The 21687-nt window shown below is 44.3% G+C and overlaps 1 protein-coding gene across 3 annotated transcripts in view; it reads left to right on the forward strand.

Moving 5' to 3' along the window:
• LOC138566633 (acylamino-acid-releasing enzyme-like) overlaps positions 1-21687 on the forward strand; it is a 1029593-nt gene that overhangs the window by 537587 nt on the left and 470319 nt on the right. For all 3 annotated transcript variants that reach the window (XM_069644173.1, XM_069644175.1, XM_069644174.1), the window contains one exon: positions 1648-1769. In XM_069644173.1, the coding sequence (XP_069500274.1) occupies positions 1648-1769 (122 nt within the window). The remainder of the gene's footprint in view (positions 1-1647; positions 1770-21687) is intronic.

The raw sequence follows: 21687 nt of genomic DNA on the forward strand, positions 1-21687 counted from the left end.
GGATGCATGGATGAAGGATGAATGTTGTATTGGGCACTGTAGACATTGGGCCTACTGCCATTTTTTCAAGGTGCTGTGCAGACCTTTCTTCGGAAATGGTGACAGTCATTTGGAGGTGATTACTTTTAATTCGTTCAAGGCCGCATGGATGCAGGATGAATGTGATATTACATATACAAGAAACTAGGCCTACTGCAATATTTATTTTGTAGATGGTATGGAGGTTTTTTCCTAAAATGGCAGAAAAGCCATTTGGAGGCGATTACTTTCCAATGAATCAGAAATGCATGAATGAAAGATGTATCTTATATTGTGAACGCAGCACAAGGTCGACAACATGTTTTTCAAAGTGCTATGGGGGAGTTTCTAATGAAATGGTGACAAAACCTTTTGGAGGTGATTAGTTTCAATTGATTCAGCGATGCATGAATTAAAAGTTAATGCTACATTTCGCACTGAAGACACTGGGCCTCATTACAAGTTTGTCGGTATCCTGGCGGTAAATCCGGCAGGATACCGGCAAGCTGAAATACTGATACTGGCACTCAGTCTGGCAGTAATACCACCGGATTACAAGTGCCAGTGTCTGATGTAAATCCCTATTCCATGGAGTCCCATTGGATTCTATGCATACATTTCAACCCTTCCGATTTAGGCGGGAGACTCCTGATTTTTCTGCAAAAATGTTGCTATTTTTCACATTCTCCCGCCTAAATTAATTCTAGCCCCTATTAATTCCTATGGGAAACCCTGTCTCGCGATTTCTTGGACGAAATCTGCCTCCCAGGTGCCTTAGAATGTTGGCATGTATGGCGATGTCTGCCAGTAAGGTGCCTGAATTACCTCCAACTCTCAGAATTACCTCCAAACAGGCGTTTTGGAAAAGTGCCAGAATACGGTAATACCAGCATGTTATTTCTGCACCGGACAACTTGTAATGGGGTCAACTGAGCCTACTTCAAATATTTCAAGGTGCTATGGAGGGGTTTCTGTTGGACTGGCTGCAAAGCCTTTTGAGGTGATGTTCAATTGATTCAGGAATGCATGGATGAAGGATGAATGTTCTGTTGTGCGTACAGGAGGTGTAGGGATCTCAGTGTAGAGATATCTAGAGGTCTCGTTCCGTAATTTGGCAACTTCCTGGGGTCAACCTGGTCATTCTAGCATCAGATAGTGTTCAATTAGCACACACCATTAATTGCCTCCACCTCCTAGTACACATTTCTCGCATATACTACAGGCAGTTTATTGATGAGACACTTTCATTTAATCCCAGTTCATTTGAATATTTGCAATGGAATTGGATGTGTGTGTTGTATCGACTAAAAGCAAATTATTGTATCGGTTCATGATGATAACATGAAAATGGGTATGTTTCTTCTTAAGACAATTACATGGAATTTACCTACACATCTGTATCAACTTTTAATAAGCATTTATGGAGTGCTTGGTAAAGCTATCACAAATGATTGCCCATCAATGCTCTTGTTGGCTGGCAAGTAGGTTTGCTGATTATAATTATCTGAAATTAAACAATTTTTCTTTAGTAGTAACACTATCTTTATGTGTTAAAGTCCAAGTTAAAGACCATTTCTGTGTTAAGTTTCTTATCAGTGACTCAATGCTGCATGTTGCCTGTCATTGCAGAACTCATCTCGCTTGACACAGAAGCAGTCTGTTCCCCAAGACTAAGCCCAGATGGAAAGCATGTTGTGTACCTGGAAGCAAAGGTGTCTGGACCGCACTGGCAATGTGCAAATCTTCGCATGGTAGGATATCATAAAATTACTTGAAGCTTAAGATATTACAAAATGTGACCACCACATTTGCAGGCCTTTTTTTAAATTTACAAAGTGCCCAAACAAGCATGTTCACATGTTTTACTTTATTTCAAATTGAAATGTTGTGTCAAGCAGATGGATGAGTAGAACACCTGTATGCAAGAAAAATAAGTTTAAATCAGTTGTGTTTGAAAATAAAAGAACACAGGGTGAGTGCAATGGAGCCAAGGGTTTTAAAATGAACCATAAGGGCACTGTTATTGTCATAACAACATAATAGATTCCCATAAAAGAAAGGGGTCCACCCTGTGTAATCCTTTGGATAGAAGTAGGGTGAGTGAATTGGCTTTTTTTTGGCACTTTATACACCCAATCCTTTTCTTAATACATAATGTTTCAAGTGCTCACCTCGACTTCTCAGCATCTCATTTGGCAAATACTTGTCTTACCTATTCATTAAAGTATATGGCAGATGCTCCTCTTGGTTTCTCAATACCTCCTGTGGCAAATGCTCATCTAGCCTGTTCAGCAACTCATGCAGGAAGTGCGCCTCTCAGTTGCTCAGCACCACCTGGGGCAAATTACAATGTCACCTGGTCAGCCACCTTGTATCTCAAGTGCTCCTCGTGGTTTCTCAGCACCTCCCGAGGCAAATGCTTGTCTCGTCTGTTCAGCACCTTGATTGTCATTTGCTCCTTTTAGCTTCTCATCATCTCATTTGTCAAGTGCTCATATTTGCCCTTCAGCACCTCATCTGGCAAGCGCCTCTTTCTTGTCGGCATTTTATCTGGCCAGAGGGCCTGTAGCCTGTTAGACACCTCCTGTGACAAGTGCTTCGTTCTGCTTCTCATCACCTTCATTTTCCTTTTCTTCTCCTACAATCAGTGTAGAGCTTCCAAGGTCCTTCTTCCCAGTACTGACAACTACAGCTTCCTGCATGTTTCCATGCCATGTCTTGTATACGCCAATTTTTCTGAATCTGTGCCTTTAAATTGACACTTACGCCTTGTCACTGGTTCGCAGACTAGTTCAAAACAACATGTTGGGCCTGTGAATTCTAACAGACCAGTTTAACTCCCAATCTGGAGCTTATGTTATCATGTCCTGCAGTCACATTCAGTGCCTTTTCCTTCTACCTCTCCCACCAACTTCTAGGATCTACTTCCTATGAGCAATAATTCATTTTCCCCTGCAGGCCCTCTACTGTTCTGCTCTCTGTAAGAAAATCCTGATTTAGGTCTTCACACTCCTCAGTGACCAGGCCAAATCATTAATTCTTCCATAGGGAATATAAATGTCCTTCATTAAACGACTGCTCAAGGGAGCTAGGTCTTATCCTCAATGGCCCAGATACCTACAGACCAATATTCAGCAGATACTTCATTCCCAGACACATCAAGAGAGCAACCTAACTGCAGCTACGGAAGTTCAGGTAAGCCAACAACCTTCTATTTTTGCTTATATAACTTTTTATTGTTTTCAAATTAAACAAATAACAAGACAAACAAGTGGTTATCAAAGCTTGGTTACATGGTGCCAAGAATATTGCATTAAAATCAAACAGAAGATCATGGGGATGAGCCCTTATCAAATAACAGTTCAGCCTTGTGCATGGCGGCTAGAAAACTGTAAATAAAGGCAGTTTTGTAACAGTCTCTTATCCGTTGAACACCCACCCACCCCATACCTTGTGAAAGTTCTGTGGACATACCCCAGAATTGTAAATGCACCTCTATATTCTGAAGGATGCGTATTTATCAACCTCTGCAGACCCGTGTCTGAGTCTTGGTCGTTCTGCTGAGCCCCACATTGCAGCAAGAAGCCTTTTCGCTAATGCCAACGTTACAGAGAGGAACATTTTCTCATACCTGGTGAACCCCACCAACCCTACCCCCCCATAACACCAGTAGCACCAGTTTCGAGTCACATGGGAGCTGGGATCCCAGCGCCACAGATAGCCCATTAAAGCACTGACTCAAAAAAAATCTGGATTAGTTCACACCTCCATAACCTATGGAAAAAGGTGCCCTCCTGCACCCTTTCCCTGTCCACTACCCCTCACCACCAACATTCTTGAGGATGCGTAGACTGGTTCCAGTCCATACTGAGCATCTGAATCTGCTTTTGTAACCACCTAGTACGAACTCGAGAATCAGACTGTCACCAACAGAGTCACAGCGCACCTCTTTCTCTGCCACTATCCACACATACTAGAATATCTGAATGTAATCAACTGACTGTTCCTGGACCTCTACATTTCTTTCTGAATAAATCCAAATAATCTCCTGTTTCTCTCTTAGTCTAACGCTAATAGCCTCTGTGGTCACCCAAGGTTCCATTCTCACTACTCTCTTCTGTTCAACCTCCACCATTGCCCTCATTCCCTCTTGATGCGTTCTTTAGGCCTCACCTGCTACAACTATTCAAAAGAAGCCCAAATCATCCTCAAATTCCACAGCTGTTCTGACGCAGACACCAATAGTGTTAGTTGATCCCTACTTGAAGTAGAGCTGTCATTGATCTAATACACTTGAAGCTAGATGTATGCAAGACAGAGATCATGACCTGTAGCAACTGGCCCCTAACACACACACTTCTTGCATGACCTATTAAGCTTGCTGCCTCATGCTGGCTGACAAAGACAATTAAATAACTAAGGATAGGACACATGTCAACTAAGTGGTCAATTGCTTTTCACCTGCTCCATATCCTGAGGCACATGCCCTCCTTTTTTAGTTTCCCATCTGTGATTCCCGGGACAAGTGGCACAGCTAGCATTACTAGTTCCAGTGCATCCAGAATCTGGCTCATTCTTGATCCCAGGCACTCTGGGCATTGGCCCTAAATTCCCAGATTAAGTCTACAGTTGGCATCCCAACATTGGGTCACACTACCATTACCTTTGTTTGCCAAATCCCACCTGCCTCTTTTACAGCCCAAACAGCCAAAGACTGAAATTATTTTCCAATTAGGATCTGCAGCATTAAGGACAACCTCAGATTTTGCTTTTGTTCGGTCAGATCAGATAGCAATATAAGCATGCCTGTGAAATGTCAGTAAACATTCACTATAATACAGCATAAAAAAATACCTGCATGCTTAATCATGTTGACTGGCACCCTTCTACCACTTGAACACAAATAGACTTGAATTTTTTTATTTTTGTACTTTTTTTTAACTCATAGTGGTGGTGAGTGCAACATGAAAGGTACTGGCCGAAGTCAACAGTATCTGGGCAGTGAAGGAGTCTTTTTCTCTTTACTTGTATGGAGAACATAGGAGAAATCATTAGCCCTGCGTTGTCTGTTGTGGCTGTAAAAACAGATTAAGAAGTCACAGCCGAGTGCTCAGCTGATGACGTGACTGCCCCTTGATTGATCCTATATATGCTTGAACATTATCAAAACTGCTGTATTTGGCTATATTTGGTCAGTAAATCAGCAGGTTGGGTGGCCCTTGTGTGCTTAATTGTTAGCTGTGGTGGAAAGTTGCCAACAGGTTGGGGCGAAGTCAGTAAGTACTGCTACAGCCTTTCAATAACCCTGAACACCCCTGAGGGTGCACCAAAGTATTACACTAATTCAAGCTTATCAAACATCTAAGATAATATAATATATTCCCAGACGCTGCTATGACCGCTTTAAATTGGTCATTTAAGGGGACATTCGGACTTTAATCAGAAAGGGGGAGATATAAACCATATTCAGAAGACTCTTAGACGATTCTCCTTTTATTTGTTCCTCTGTTTGAACAGCCCCGGTTTATGACGGTAAAGTCGGCAAAGCCGGTGAAGTCAGTTCTCTGTATTCTGTTAGTCAGTGACTGCTGGCGAAGACTGTTGAACCAACTGCTTGAAAGGAATCCAGTTTCTACTTATCAGTGGCTAGGTGCGCCATTGCGCCACTAATCACTTGTGATTAGAGAAACTGCGAACTGAGGTTCGGTCGCGGAGATCTATAGAGGAAAGAATCTCCTACTTAGATCAACAAAGGGCAGTTCTGCTGGAGGTTGAGTGAATATCTATATTGTATCTATATATAATTTTCCTTGAATAAGATGAAGTGAAATTGTATTATGCCAACAATTGCCAGGAGCTTTGCCGTACTTCACCCTGAACGACCAATTGCAGAGACATCATGTGCTATGAATGAAACTGTAACTCAACAGTCAAAAGTGAATTATTTAAAAGCGGGAGAATGAGATCTTGAGAGCGATAGCAGCCCCTATTAAGGACTGTCCTTTTAGATCACAGTTGGTTGAGGCTCAGGTTCACAAGCAATTGTCAACATCGTCTACGAGTACAACATTAAAATCAAGTAGACTTTGGGATAAGTGGCAAAAGAGGGGGCTCAGTGGTCCTGACAAGACATCAACTCCCAAAATTCAAGTAACAAGGACATTTGTAAATAAAGAGGCCAGGAAAACATTGGGGAGAAGTATGATTATGGACCAACTGCAAGAGAGAAGTTATACAGTAAGTGGAGGTTGTGATACTATCCTTTTTCCTGGCTCTGCTACACTTAGTAATCAAAGAACAGTGACAGATTTGTATCCAATTGCTGGTCCCAGCTCGGACTCTAGACGATCTGAGTCATATTGTGGAGAACTGGCATTACAGTGTATTACTGATGGAAGCATTTTGGAGGTGATTTCTGATTTCTACGAAAGTGCTGTTGGGGAGGTAGATATCCCCCAAGAACTAAACGTTGCATTGGCAGATGTGCAGGCAAGACTGGAAGGTATGGGGGCTATCTCAGATCGGATTGCTTCTATACTTACAGAACATCTGTCATTAAGCTTCATTCCCTCCCCGGGTCTACTCCCAGAGCAAGGTCTAGGAATGCATAAAACACCTCATGAAATGGATGAAAGGGTGAAACTAACAGTCCTGTCCTTTTCAGCTCTAAATGTGGTGTTGAGTTCATTTGCATTTGTAAGTTTGTATGAAAATATAAAAGTAAAACTATCAGCAAATACTCTCCAACTCAGCAAAATAAAAAATAGCGCTATTCTTTTTAAGACTCTTCAGAGCTGTGAAAAATCAAAGAGTTACTGTCAAACATGTATTAAGAACTGATGAAGATCGTGGTGAGATCCGGCAGACCAGATTAAACAGTCTAAACCTTGTGAGGAATAAAGAGATGACGTAAATAAGGACGTGTATTGCCAAACCTTTAATAAGATGTGACGGGGTCATTGAGAATCAGGAAAACAACCAGAGGTTATTGTCAAAATCTGTAGCTCCTATTTCCAGGAAGGAGCCAGCTGTAATCTTGGAAGTGGCAGGCTCAATAGGTGGACAAGTTTTAGAGGCACCAGTAGGACTCGACCTAAATGGTCTCTTCTGACATTCTATGGACTTGATACATAATCAAGGCATTCAAGTGCAGGTGGCCCTGGATGGAGCCTACTCTGATAGAGTACATCCGCTTCACATGAGTAAAACCTTAAGCGCCAGTGGGCCGAAAGGACAGGAGACAAATAATAATCGGAAAACAAAGAAAGGAAGAAAAAAACGGAAGCTAAATTCAAGAACGTTTCTAAGAGATCTTAATTTTGATGTAGATCTGGTGAGAATGGACAAGTCATCTCAGAATACAAAGATAAAAGTCCACACAGTGGCGAAAGCCCTGAACGGACCTCCGACTGTATGTCTGGGCCAGCAAACTGCAGTTCTCCAACTTTGGTAGTATAGCCAAATGAAGGGGAGGCGGAGATGGGTGCCTATACTCTGCCCCCTGCTTCGCAGAGAGATCTAGTGGTACCAGAAGTTATCACTTCAGGCGGTTCAAGGGAGGAAAACACGAATATGCCAGGAATGAAAGATGGTGAACAGCAAACAGAAGGATTGGTGACCTAGAGAATCCCAAACCCAGCCATATTGTCTGACAAAATGTCTAAAACTTAGAAGGGCCCAGAAGTGAGATCGAATATAAACCCCTCTAAATTTACCACAGATGACACCCAAAGAGCAAAGAACATCTCTCAAGGGAAATGGGAACACATTTTCTATCGAGGAAAAAGTTCTTTAGATGAGACGCAGGAAAAAAAAAAACAGTAATATCAACTCAAATGCTGACAGAGGTTATCTGTTATGATGGCTTTACGTCCTTGGCTCAGACTACGGAAAACACTCCTAATCTACTACCAGCAGCATCAAGGATTATTGAATTGTCGGACTCTAAATCTAAGGACGTAAGATTTCGAGTGGAAAAAGAGTCTGCAGTACGGAAGTTACCATCTATAATATAAAGCCGTTTGCGGTCCCTAGGGTGTGGATTGAGCAACTGCCTTCAGAAGGAGGCCCGCAGGTCTGGAATAGGAATGCAATTTTGCTGATTACTAAGGTTATTCCTGATCTTTATCTTCTGTCAACCCATGACATTGATTATATCCACTTCCCTTTTAATGACATCACAAACATTTAGAAGTGGGTTTAAAAACCAGAATGGGTGCATAATCTTGTGGAACTAGGTTATGAGATATGGAACTCCAAGCCAGAGGGCAGAAGATGGAGGGAGGGGACATTAACAAAACCTGGTGGGGTGGAAACATAGACAGGGGTGGTAAAACAGTGATTGCTAAGCGGGAGGTGACCTTTAGAGATGTGGGGTTAGGGGGCGGTAAATTGAGTGGGGGCAAGCGGGACTGTAAAAATAAAGTGTGGTCATTGTTGCCTGAGATCATTTCTCAGGTTTTTTAAAACCTTGGGGAAAAAGATGCGTCCCTTTAGTTAATAAAGACATCAGGGTCTTAAGCTGGTATGTGCAGGGTTACAGCAGCTTTATTAATACCATCACTGGAAATTATATATTGGGTAATCATGAACTGATATTGCTGCAAGAGACCCAGTGAACATCAGGCCTGAAAATCGATGGTTTTTCAATTCTGACACAGGATGCAATTAACAGCAATGGTGGACGTCCTTTGGGGGACCAATAATAGCCTTGTGTAATTCAAGAATATCTCATTTTGAGTTAATGTCGGTAAACCACCAAGACATCCTACCAGCCACCTTGCAGTATGTATCTAAAGGGGTTAAGAAGGCTCTACTAATTGTAAATCTCTGTTGGAACCCCGCCTATTCTAGCTTGCCTATTTTTATGGAACATTTGTCGGACATTCTGCTGGAGGCCTTTTTGGGGGGAAAGGGTGCTTGGGAATGTTAATGACAGGGGACCTACATTTGTATTGCCTCATATCAAACTCGCTAGCGGATAAAAAATGAGGGCTTGGAACAATGGGTAACGATGGAGTATTGTATCTCTAGTTGGCGAATCAGAACATTAGGGGAGATAGATAACCATCTCCTACGTTGAAAAATGGTAAATCAACCTCAGTTAGGGTTGGAAGCCCGTGGCTTGGAAGCTTGCGGCTGAAATGTCTGAGGGAGAAAAGAAAAAAATACCTTTCGGTCTTCTCTCCCCTGAGAATTTCAGCCACAGGCTTCCAACCCCCCCAGACCCACCCCCAAACCCACTACTTACCTTGCGGTGGCACACTTCACTCTGTGCCAACAACTCGCTGTGTCCCTGCAACACATGTTCCCTTTCTCTTCCATGATCGGGAACCAGCACTGCAGGGTCCTTTGCTTTTGTTCCCCTTTTTTTGGGACCGGCTGCAGGGGACGCCCTCGCAACCCCCATTCACAATATAGGGAGCAAAGGTGCACGCGACACCCTGCAGCCCCTGCAGCCCTTGCCACCGAATGGGGGATTTGGTCAAACTTTTTGGGCGTTCGGAATTTTTGAGCGGCCGACATTCACAAATCTCCCATTCGGTCTGTTTTTCTCTGGCTTTTTGGACGTTACTAGCGCGACAGACATAGGTTGAATAAAAACTTGACTGAAACAATAAGTGATATGTCTGAACATCTGGAGCAAGCCTGTGCCCCGCTTAATTTTTTGGACTTCATTTGAGAACAAGATAAGCCCCAACATATTAAGATCAAAACTAATCAATATCATAAACATGCCTTTGATTTAGAAACATGGGTTATGAAAAGGGATTTGAGAAGGTGCATATGGGCACTTAATATTGGGCCATCAAAATACGTAATTTACCAAGAGAAAAGGAAACTTAACTCTAAATATAGGACCCTGGTACCCAAAAATTCACTAAATGTTTGGAGCTTGGTCAACCATGATGACGGTCCACAGGTGAACTTGCAAGGGAATTTGGTGTCTGAGGTTGCCTGGAGTAATCATTTTAAAGAGCTTCATAGGATTCCTATGGGGGTAACATGGGAAGGAATAGAGAATGGACCTTTGGCATTAAAGGTGACAAGGAAAGACATTGCCACCCTTATAAAAAATGTTGTTGACTTGTAGAGCAGCCAGGTTCAATGGTCTCAAGGATACAATCTTTAAATCGAACATAGAACTATGCGCCTCTGTACTTCACATTGAGTTTAGGGAGGTGATTACCTCTCAATGCTGTCATTCAAGATGGAGAACAGCTATTATACTCCCAATTTATAAGAATGGCGATAGGACTGATACTGCAAACTATCCACCTATCGCCCTACTGGATGCGGACAGTAAGCTGTGCGCTGGGGCAGTTCTTAGAGAGCTGGAAGGGTGGATAGAGCAGATAGGTATATTGGATAAGGCCCAGATAGGCTTCAGAAAAGGAATGTCACCCTCTCTGAATGGGTTGATTCTCAGAGAAATCCTGGCCTAAGGGCTGCCCGGCTGTATATGGCGCACTAGTTGATCTCTCCAAAGCCTCCAACACTGTTGTCAGGGGCACCTTTGAAGCAAATGAAAGCAATGGGGTCTCCCCACGAATCTCCTGGCCATCATAATCCATTTCCATCAAAACTCATCTATACAAGTGAGATTGGATGGTCAGGGTCACGTAACAAAATCAATAGATACAGAGAGAGGGGTGAGGCAGAGGTGCATTTCGGCCCCCTCCCTCTTTAACCTATATCTGGCAGACCTAAATGAGGCCTTGAATAACCAAGCATTCACATCTCCGAAAATAGGAAAGTAAAAAAATAGGTGGATAGCGTACGCGGATTACATCCTGCTTTTGGAAGATACACCGCAGGGTAGTCAGCGATAGTTGACTGCTTTAGGGAATTATGGGGAAGCAAATTATTTACTTATGAATCCATCAAAGTCAACTATATTTCACTTCTCATTGCCAACAAAAAAAGTGGTTGGCTTTACCTGATCTCTTCACAGTCAGGAGGTTAGCAGACTAAAGGAGCCATACATCTTGGATTTAATATCATGTCCCATCTAAATATTGCCCTAGTAGAGGGGAGATAGAGGAAAAAGTGGATCAACTTATTTGCCAAATAAAGAAATTACTGGGCAATTATTGTGCATTTTCAATCACCCCTCTGATAAACTACTACAAGGGCAAAGCTATTCCTACCCTCTTGTATGGTATGGATGTGGAATCGCAGTCATTGAATCTAAATTAGGCAAGATTAGAGGGTAGGTTGTGGTATAAAGTCTTAAAACTACCACAATCTATCCCGATAGCCATTCTGCGCTACAAACCCGGTTTGAGCTCCCTTAGGTCAAGCTTAGATTGGAAACTGGTGTCACTGTACCGATCCATTTGGGTCCTTCAAAAAGATTCTTTGTACAGGCGTGAACTCAACACTGCAGGATCACTCTAGTGGCTTCCTCTGTAAATTAGAGGGCACAGTGACTGCAATATTAGAGAACAGCCTGAAAACAGTTGATGCTCTGTTAATAAATCCGGTAGGCGTAAAGCGGGCAATAATGAGAAATCACTGGGCTTCGACAACTCAACATATATTATGCAACTGCATAACTCCCCATACATTTCTGCCACGTTTCCACTGCATGATTAGCACATTTCCCTCTCATAAGGTGCATGACCTGACATATTTTTCCAATACACAGACACGCATAAAATGCAGCAATAAGAATGCAGCACCAAGAGCAGAGTACATCTATAGCCCCCGCAGATACCAATGGACATAACCCACATATGACACACTCCAACTACATACTCTTCCATCCACATACCCAGCCCACGGACTGCAACAGACCTGTACAAACATACAAGGTGGTGTCATGGAGCCAAGTAGGATCAGCACGAGACAGACAATGGAGAATGTGCTTAAACAGGGCTTTATTGGAGAAAGTTACAGGTTTTGAAACAAATTAATAGGTTGTCACAGGATGGCTCACAAAAGAAGCTGACACTTTAATTCTTTAGCAAAACAAGATTGTCTTCATACCACAAGGTAGTCTCTTCTGTGTAGATCAGTATGTACAAAGTAAGTCTCTTAAAAGGTCTATAGTGGGCTTACATTGAAGCCTTGTCTCGCTTCCACAGAAACATCCTGATCTTTGTCTTGTTTCCGAATCCATTTCAGTGGCTCTGGTTACTCTGGAATCTTCCTTATATTGACACTCCAGCATCTGGGAAAGTTTCAGGGTGTGGTTGAGGTTGTTGCGGCAGTTGCAAGTCCCTTGAGCAGTCACGGCTGCTCCTAGGGTTTCTGAGCCAGAGGGGGCCATTGGTCAGGCCTCTGTTCTCCTCCCTACTCTCAGAGCTTTGTTCCAGTGGTCGCCCTCACCTGGAAGAGTCCAACATATGCTCTCTGCAGACGGTGATGATGCACCTACTCCTTCCTCCTTGTGCATCTACTGTCTTCCCTGAAAACATGCCTATTGAGCGAAGGTGGGGGGTTCACCTGATCTTAACCCTCCTTCTCTGTTTCTATGTACATACCTCCCCTTCTCTAGGTCCAGCATTGACTGAATTGAGGGGGGTAACTGGCCCCTTTAACCACTCTATTGTCACTACATAGAGTCAAAGAGAGCCAAACAGTTAACTTCATCACATGGTATAAAAGAAATTCTGACAATAACAGGATGTCTTCTCCTTGATCACAACAGTTGTGATTTCCCATAAAATCCTCCATCCGGATGTCTGTCCCAGTAAATGTGATTGTTTTCACATTCACACAGAGTTCTGGAGATTTTGAGCATCCAATGTGCTTCTTTCCACCTCCTTGGTCTGTAGTTTCCAGTCTTCTTCTTCCTGGCCTCAACTCTAGGGAAGACTACTCTCCTGGGTCTTAGGTCAATGTTCGACTATGCTAGGCCCAAGCCTAAGGGTAAGTACTAAGAATGGATGAAAGTTAACAAAACCCGAAACCCGAGTGCTTTCCACAACAGGATGGGAACCTTGACTTCTCTACAGGCTTGATCCTAATTTTCTCTCCACCTCCCTGTCTAAGGGTTGTGACTCTGTTCCCCCCTCTGCTGAAGACGTTTTCCTCCTTGATGGGTCACAACTGTATTGTTCCAAAAGGGACCTTTCCTGAAACCCTATCACCCTGCACATACTCTAATATCTAGCTCAGCAGGCCTCCTAGTCATACCATAAACAAACTCAGTCAGGTTAGGCGGATAATCATTCTCAGCCTTGGCCCCCACGCTGTGGAACACACACCCGCCCCACATCCGACGCACTGAAGACCTTGGGCCTCATTACACGTAGTGCGGTAAGGGTTTACCGGTACCGGTAAACCCTTACCGCCTTACTACGAGGTCCCTTTGAGGGTTGGTACTTTAACGCCTGCTTTTTAGCAGGCGGTAAAAACCAACCCGCAAAGGGACCAGGGTGCTAATTACGGTACCGCAATTTGCGGTACCGTAATTAGCGGCTTCCCCATTCCCATAGAGCCCTATGGGGCGAAAATGGGAATGGGGAAGGGCAATGGAGGAAGGCGGAATTACAGCCTTCCCAACCTTGGAATAGGGCGGTAATTCCCCTTTCCTCCAAGGCGGTACCGGTAAATTACCGGCATGAACCATGGTGCTAATAGCACCATGGTTTACCGCACTACGTGTAATGAGGCCCCTTATGTCTTTCCGCAAATTGCTGAAAACTTGTCTTTTCACCTAAAACCGACCCCAAACTCAATCTAACTCAAACTGGATAACAACTTCTAAAAGACGTTGCCAAAATATTTGATCATAAATATCAATGCAGTATCATGATTCCGAGCAAGAAATCGTAAACTAATAACCTCTACCGATTAGCTAAAAAGGACAAACAAACTAGATTGAGTAAAAACGATAATACCTGTGAAGTAAATAAAAAGAATAAATTGTATGACAGTAATGCGGCTGAAATGAATGAAATAGACAAATAAATGTAATGGACAAAAGGATCAATGTGGACGTGTGGAATACAGTGGATAACAACTTGTCAACTAACCCAAACGACTAGATATTAATTAACATTAAAACACATAGCAATACAACATCATGAACCAAGTGAGAAATCAAAAACGAATAACCTCTAATGTAATCTAAAAAGGACACACAGAATGGAATGAATAAACCAGATCAAAGCAATGAAACAGTACAAAAAAAAAAAAAATGAAAAGGATGGATAGATAAATTCTGGAGAGGGATCAGTGCACAGACAGATGGCATGTATTCTGTGAGTGCATGGTATGAATGCAAAGTAGAAAATAGACAATTTGAGTAGATGAGACGCGTGTAGGGCATGGGACTGATCGAGAACTCGAAACTAATTGAATGTGTACGACAAGTGACATGGGCTGAACCGATAATGTAGGATTAATGAACAAAGTGAATGGAGCGGATGAAATAGGTGGAGCAGATGAGTGCATTGAACGGATGAGTGCGCTGTGCAGATGAGTCTATAGAGCGGATGAGTGTGTAGAGCGGATGAGTGTGCAGAGCGGATGAGTGTGCAGAGCGGATGAGTGTGCAGAGCGGATGAGTGTGTAGAACGGATGAGTGTATAGAGCGGATGAGTGTGTAGAGGGATGTGTGTGTAGAACCGATGAGTGTGTAGAGCGGGTGGGTGTGTAGAGCAGTTGAGCGCGTAGAGCTGATGAGTGTCTAGTGCGGATGAGTGCCAGAGCGGATGGGTGCCTAGAGCAAATGGGTGTGTAGAGCTGATGAGTGCATAGATCGAATGAATGCTTTGAGGTGATGAGTGCGTAGAGGTGATAAGTGCATAGAGCGGATGAGTGCGTAGAGTGAATGAGTGCGTAGAGCGGGCAAATGCGTAGAGCGGATGAATCCATAGAGCAGATGAGTGCCTAGAACGGATGAGTGCGTAGAGCGGGTGAGTGCGTAGAGAGGATGAGTGCACAGAACGGTTGAGCGCCTAAACTAGATGAGTGTGTTGAGCGAATGACTGCGTAGAGCGGGTGATTGCATAGTACGGATGATTGTGTAGAGCAGATGATTGCGTAGAGCGGATTAGTGCATAGAACGGTTGATTTCGTAAGAGCGGGTGAATGCGTAGAGCGGATGAGTCCCTAGAATCGGATGAGTGCGGAGAGCAGATGCGTGCGTAGAGCGGATGAATGCGTAGAGCGGATGAGCGCATAAAACGGATGATTGCATAGAGCGGATGATTGTGTAGAACAGATGATTGCGTAGAGCGGATGAGTGCATAAAGCCGATGATTGCGTGGAGAGGGTGAATGCGTAGAGCGGATGAGTCCCTAGAACGGATGAGTGCGGAGAGCGGATGAGTGCGTAGAAAGGGTGAGTGCGTAGAAAAGGTGAGTGCGTGGAGCGGATGAGTGCCTAGAGCGGATAAGTGCCTAGAGCGGATGAGTGCCTAGAGCGGATGAGTGCCTAGAGCTGACGAGTGCGTAGAGCTGACGAGTGCACAGAGCGGATGAGTGCACAGAGCGGATGAGTGCACAGAGCGGATGAGTGCACAGAGCGGATGAGTGCGTAGAGCGGATGAGTGCGTAGAGCGGATGAGTGCGTAGAGTGTATGAGTGTGTAGAGCGGATGAGTGCCTAGTGCGAATGAGTACGCAGAGCGGGTGAATGAGTAGAACGGAGGAATGCGTAGTACCGGTGAGTGCGTAGAGTGGGTGAGTGCGTAGAGCAGATGAGTAAATAGAGCGCGTGAGTAAATAGAGCGGGTCAGTGCGAAGAGCAGGTGAATGCGAAGAGTGGGTGTGTGCGTAGAGCGGATGAGTGCATAGAGCGGATGAGTGCGTAGAGCGGACGATTATATAGAGCGGATGAGTAGGTAGAGCGGATGAGTATATAGAGCGGATGAGTGTGTAGTGCGGATGAGTGTGTAGTCTGGATGAGCGCGTAGTGCGGATGGCTGATACAAATGGCTTTGAGCGCCTGAAACGGTCGTAAATGCGTAGAACAGTCTGAGTACATGGAATGGATGGCATACATGGAACCTTTGGAGTGAGGTCGACCGCAAGCACCTAGATAAACCACCTTATCACATCTCCACGCTTACTCTCTTCCTTACACCAACACTCATCTAGAACACAGCGATACTATGACACCATTCGGTATAGCTGTTCGCATACCATCATTCTGCCTCATACTTCCCATCACCCTATCTAAACACTGCTGGTTATACACCTTGCAGCCTAGGTGTTCTCCTCAGGCCTAACACAGCCAGTATCGGTCTGGATAACAACCTGCCAGAACAAACACATACTATTGATCTCTCAACCACCACACCTACTGCTAGGAATCAGCTATCACACGAATACCACACCAGCTGCACACATATCTGGTGCTCACACGTGCCTTCTGACTCCCTCTACCTCTCTCTACTGACTTGAACTTCGGTTCCCGAGGGCGTTCAACCTACCACCGCCTTCAGACCATACCAATGGTACATAAGGCGCTATATAAATGCAAAATAACATAACATAACAGCATCCATCAGCTCAGGGACCAAGCCATTGGGACAGTTTGTGGCTATGAGGCAAAGTTTCCCAGTGTATAAGGGGTGGTTTCTTAACCTCTGGTTGTACAGGTGGTTGAATTAAGAGGGTCAGATGTACATACAGTAAAGAGGAAATATGAGAAAGGGATATATTGAAGGTTTATGACCTTGCAAGGGTCATAAACCTTCAACGATTTAGAATCTTCCCTGTCATGGGAGTGGCAGTGGGGTTTTTGTTGGTTGTACCATCAGAGTTGCTGGGTCTCCCTTGCTGTGCTCCTTGATACCTGGAGGCTGTTTGATTTGCTACTTTTAAAGTGGATTGGTGAAGCTTCCACATTGTGTGCTGTAGTTTAGGCGGCAGTGAATTCACAAACTATTCAATGATTAGTTTGTCTTTAACTGTCAGGTATTAGTTTCCCCATCGATTTCTACACTGTCATTTATTTTGTATTGCCTTTTTGTTCTGTGTTTTTTGTGGTGATAGGTGTATCTCTCACAGATTTTGTCACGGGTATTCCCGTCATACTTGGGGTGTCTGTTAGGAGGGTTTGTCCTAGAGGTACTCTGGTGAGCCCTTCAGGAAGAATCCCCTTAGGTTGAACAGCCCCATACACACATAAAGCTAAGCCAGACTCTCCAATTAGTAGCAAGCCAGGGAAGTCTAGACTTTACTCTCAGGAGGTGAAGTAGGGTGGACCTAGGCCTGTTAGTTGGGAATGTCCACACGGTCAGTTCTAAAAATAGTGGCTTATTCTATATAAAGAATAAGCAAAATGTGCAATCAAAATAATATATCCTGTGTAATTCCTTCACCAACACTAGCACATAACATCAAAAGTGAGTTCACTCAGAATGTGTACATTTATGTACAATTAAGCAGCATGTAGAACATACTTTTTAGGGTAATATCCAAATGGAATATTGGAAGGCACTAGGCTTGACAATATTCCAGCAAAGATAAGTGTGACACTTTAAACAGAAACATGATTGATTCACTTGGTACTTCGTTTGAAGTTCACACAAGAGAGCAAGGGAAAAGGTTACAAATTATGCAGTTGTGTTCCACAAGTCATCCTTAACAGATGAGTAATTCTCCTATTGTTATGAGAGTCTGATAAGAGATTAACAAGGAAATATGAGAAAGGGATAGAAATAGTTGCATAATAAATTCACTGACTGGTTATTCACCTTTTTCCTACAAGTTCCAGACCCTAGGGTAGTAACTGCAGTTAAGTAATGTGAATAGCCAATTTCCCAATAAGTCATCAGGTGTGTCCAGTGTCACTGTTAGGGAGAATTCTCATTCTATGGCTAATTGTCTTCACCTAGTGAGTCCCCCAGCAGTTTTGCTGGATTTCTGGAGTAATTTTTTTCCACTTGGTAAGAGTGTGAGCCTTTCTCCCACTCTTACATGTGTTGAAAGCAGGAGTCCGACGGGACAGCAGAGGGCGAAAGGTGCCAAAACCTTCCTTAGCGTCTCTGGCAGTTTCACAAGTCTGTTTCTTCGTGCAGGAGACTTAGCTCCTTCGGTAGTTCAGGGAGGGCTCAGCTGATCAACCTGGAATGGATGCAGAGCCCCTTCTCTTATCCAAGATTAGCGTTTTGCCAAAATTGAGGACTTCCAATCGAAGATCTGCTCTCATGCAGGCATCCCAGTCGTGGACCAATCACGGTCCACAGTGGTCTCAGTCATTTAGGCACTCCAAGGAAATATGAGAAAGGGATAGAAATAGTTGCATAATAAATTCACTGACTGGTTATTCACCTTTTTCCTACAAGTTCCAGACCCTAGGGTAGTAGCTGCAGTTAAGTAATGTGCATAGCCAATTTCCCAATAAGTCATCAGGTGTGTCCAGTGTCACTGTTAGGGAGAATTCTCATTCTATGGCTAATTTTCTTCACCTAGTGAGTCCCCCAGCAGTTTTGCTGGATTTCTGGAGTAATTTCTTTCCACTTGGTAAGAGTGTGAGCCTTTCTCCCACTCTTACATGTGTTGTTTACTGACACCACTCCATGAAACCCATTTTTTTGTTATGTGTGTTACACAGCACCTTCAGTGCAGTGACACGGGGTTGTCTTTTAGACTTCCCACTGACTCCATTTTTCTGGGGCTGACTACTGTCCCCCAGAAGCAGGTAAAGTTGCCATTTACTTTATGTAGTCATTTAAAACTACAAACCCAGTACACCCCATCTTTCATGGAGTACTGGAAAGGGTTCATCCCTATCCCTTTTTGTCTGTGCCTCTCTGAGCTTTGTTTTGCTCTTTTAACATTTAGACTTGGCTGGTGGCAGTGGTATCTACCCTAACTTTTCTACCGCGATTATATTATATAAACGTGGTATTGTCACAGGCTATTACAGTAGCCTCGAACATAAACCTGCTTGACCAAATACTCTTTCTTTTGGCCCCGGTCGGGTTTATTTGCCATTTCTTTTTGTTAAAGTCCTTCTTGTGTTTTACTTTGCGCAGAAAACCAGGTTTGCCTTCTTTGTTCACCGTCTTTTGGTGGGCTTCTGCCAAGAAGCCCTCCTCTTGGCGCCTGGGTGTCTAGGTGGGCTGAATGTGAGGGAGGGGTGTAGTCACCCCCTGCACAGAGTATCCATGGAAACCCAAGTCGCACTTTGGCATGATTGGCTGAGGTGGTTGTCCGGGCCGCCCAACACCCCTGCTTGTGATTGACAGCCAGGCTGTGTGAATGGGGGATTTTCGCATAAAAGGCAGGACGCTTGGGCTGGAAGTCAGAGTCGCCACTGGAACTGCGAGGAACCAAAGAGAAGTGGAGAAGAAGACGGCTGCTGCAAATACCGAGTCCCTGTGAAGCCCTGCTGCAGTCCTGAGCTATCTACCCTTCAACGACAACAGAAGATCCAGTCCGGAGTCTTCTTCCCTTGAGCCTGGTGGGATCAACCAGCTCATCGTCCACAGGCAGAGGATCCTCTTCTTGATCAAAATCGCTGCACACTGCTGTAGTGGTCCGAATAGCCATTTATAGAGCCTCTCCTGTTTTAAAGGAGCGCACCTTTTATTCACTGTCACTGCTGCTGGCCTCATCCCTGAGTAGTGCAGCTCACTCCAGACGTCGTCCTTCTTGTCCCCACAACTGAAGCTCCAGGAACTGTAAGTCTTCAGGAAATTACCAATAACAACTGCCGTGGCACCAGCTTCTTCAACGAATAAGGTACTGTGTCCAGCTTAGAGGAACTAGGGTTCCCTGGTCTTCCTTCCCTCTTATAACTTTTGCTTCCTCTGTTGACAATATCCAAGTACTCCTGGCAACGCTGAATCTTGAACTGTCTGACTGTGTGATCCTCGACAACAGGAACCCGGTTCCACTTGACATTGGCACAGGCCTATTGACTTCTATTTTCCTGTCAGCAAGTGTTCTCTGATTCTGTTTGCCTTGACAAAAGTATTGCCTATAATTTTTGCCCCCAACTCTCTTTTGTTAACTCAGGTGCTAAGTGTGGTTTTACCCCGGTAACATTTCTTTCCGCGGATACGCGTATCTTTAGTAAGACCGAACTGTCATTACTGTCAAAAAGTGATCGCATATGTATTCCCGGTAACGTCTTTTGTTTCACAACACCGGTCCGTCTAATCATAAGGTACTTACCTTGAGTTGTTCTGTACAAAGAGAATTGGTTGTATGTAGTGTATTTTTCGTGTGGTTTTAGTTTAATAGAAGTGAAGTGTTTTACCAACAGATGGTTTAGAAATAAATGTACTTTTACTTTTCAACCAAAAACCTTGAGTCAGTGTTTGCTTGAGTCATAGTAACTGTGGTCCTGTGTGTAATCTCTACTACTGCTCATTTGCTCTTGAGATAAGTCTGGCTGCTTCTTACTGCTACCACTTTAACAGTGTAGTACAGGCTTGTACCAAAGGTGAACTTGTATTACCACTTGTAATCTTAATTGTGTGTAGTGGTCCCAAAGGGCACTGCAAAGGATTATGCCTAACAGTCCCCCTTAAAGAATAGCACATTCTTAGAGCACCTAGACGCCTAGGAAAAAAAAGCAGTGTCGACCCCAGCAAAAATGGACCCAGTGGATCAGGGGACACTGTGGAGACCCTGAGACCCAAAAAACATTTAAAATTAATTAAAATATGGGGATGCTGTTCTGTGGAATCCAGGATGGCTGCTCTGTTCTAGAGCTCTGCAGACCCGGAGCCTCTAACAGTCAAGATCTTGCCCATACACCAAACGTAATTTCTCCTGTGAGTTAATTTTAGAGTCAGTATGTACCAGGAATAATCTGTGGTAGCCGAGAACTCGCTTGGGTATTCCTGCAGCAGAGAATCGCATCATTGTAACTGAGACGCAGTGGTGGCAGCAGTTAGTTTTCATAAGCGTTTTACAGAATCATATCGCGTTTACCACGTTTGTTGGTTCAAGACTGTGGCCAGGTCCGAAAATGGCTGAGCCACAACGTCTTTTGTTATGTCCCATGGCCATTTTGTCCCTTGCCTTCACCCAGGTCGAGTAACCCTGGTTGTCCTTATTTGAGCAAGCAGCTTTGAGCAAGCAGCTTCCTTCGAAAAACTGATCTCTTTCGTGGGCACCTGAGTGTCACGTGTGTGTGCCCATGAAGTGGGTTGGGACTGTCTGGTCCCAATCCACACTACTGGTGCCAGGATGTCTGGAGTGCCTAAATGACTGAGACCACTGTGGACCGTGATTGGTCCACGACTGGGATGCCTGCATGAGAGCAGATCTTCGATTGGAAGTCCTCAATTTTGGCAAAACGCTAATCTTGGATAAGAGAAGGGGCTCTGCATCCATTCCAGGTTGATCAGCTGAGCCCTCCCTGAACTACCGAAGGAGCTAAGTCTCCTGCACGAAGAAACAGACTTGTGAAACTGCCAGAGACGCTAAGGAAGGTTTTGGCACCTTTCGCCCTCTGCTGTCCCGTCGGACTCCTGCTTTCATCATCAATCAAGAAGGCCTGCCAAGGTGCTTCGCCCCTTTACAGTAGTGGGAACAACTACTCTCGGTACCCCCTGCTTAGCCACTGAACGAGCCCCTTCGGAAGTGTTCCTGGACCATCCAGTGAACTGTCCAGCTCAGGGTATACCGCAGATCCACTGCAGTCTCAAGTTGAAACCTGAGACTTGGGACATCACCTGCTTGTGGTCCTGTGCCAAATTTCGCAGGCCTAGCTCCTCTATGTCCCGAATTAGGAGAGTGCGTAACGC

This window comes from Ambystoma mexicanum, chromosome 2p, assembly GCF_040938575.1.
Source record: "Ambystoma mexicanum isolate Mex_15411 chromosome 2p, UKY_AmexF1_1, whole genome shotgun sequence".
NCBI classification, from domain to species: domain Eukaryota; kingdom Metazoa; phylum Chordata; class Amphibia; order Caudata; family Ambystomatidae; genus Ambystoma; species Ambystoma mexicanum.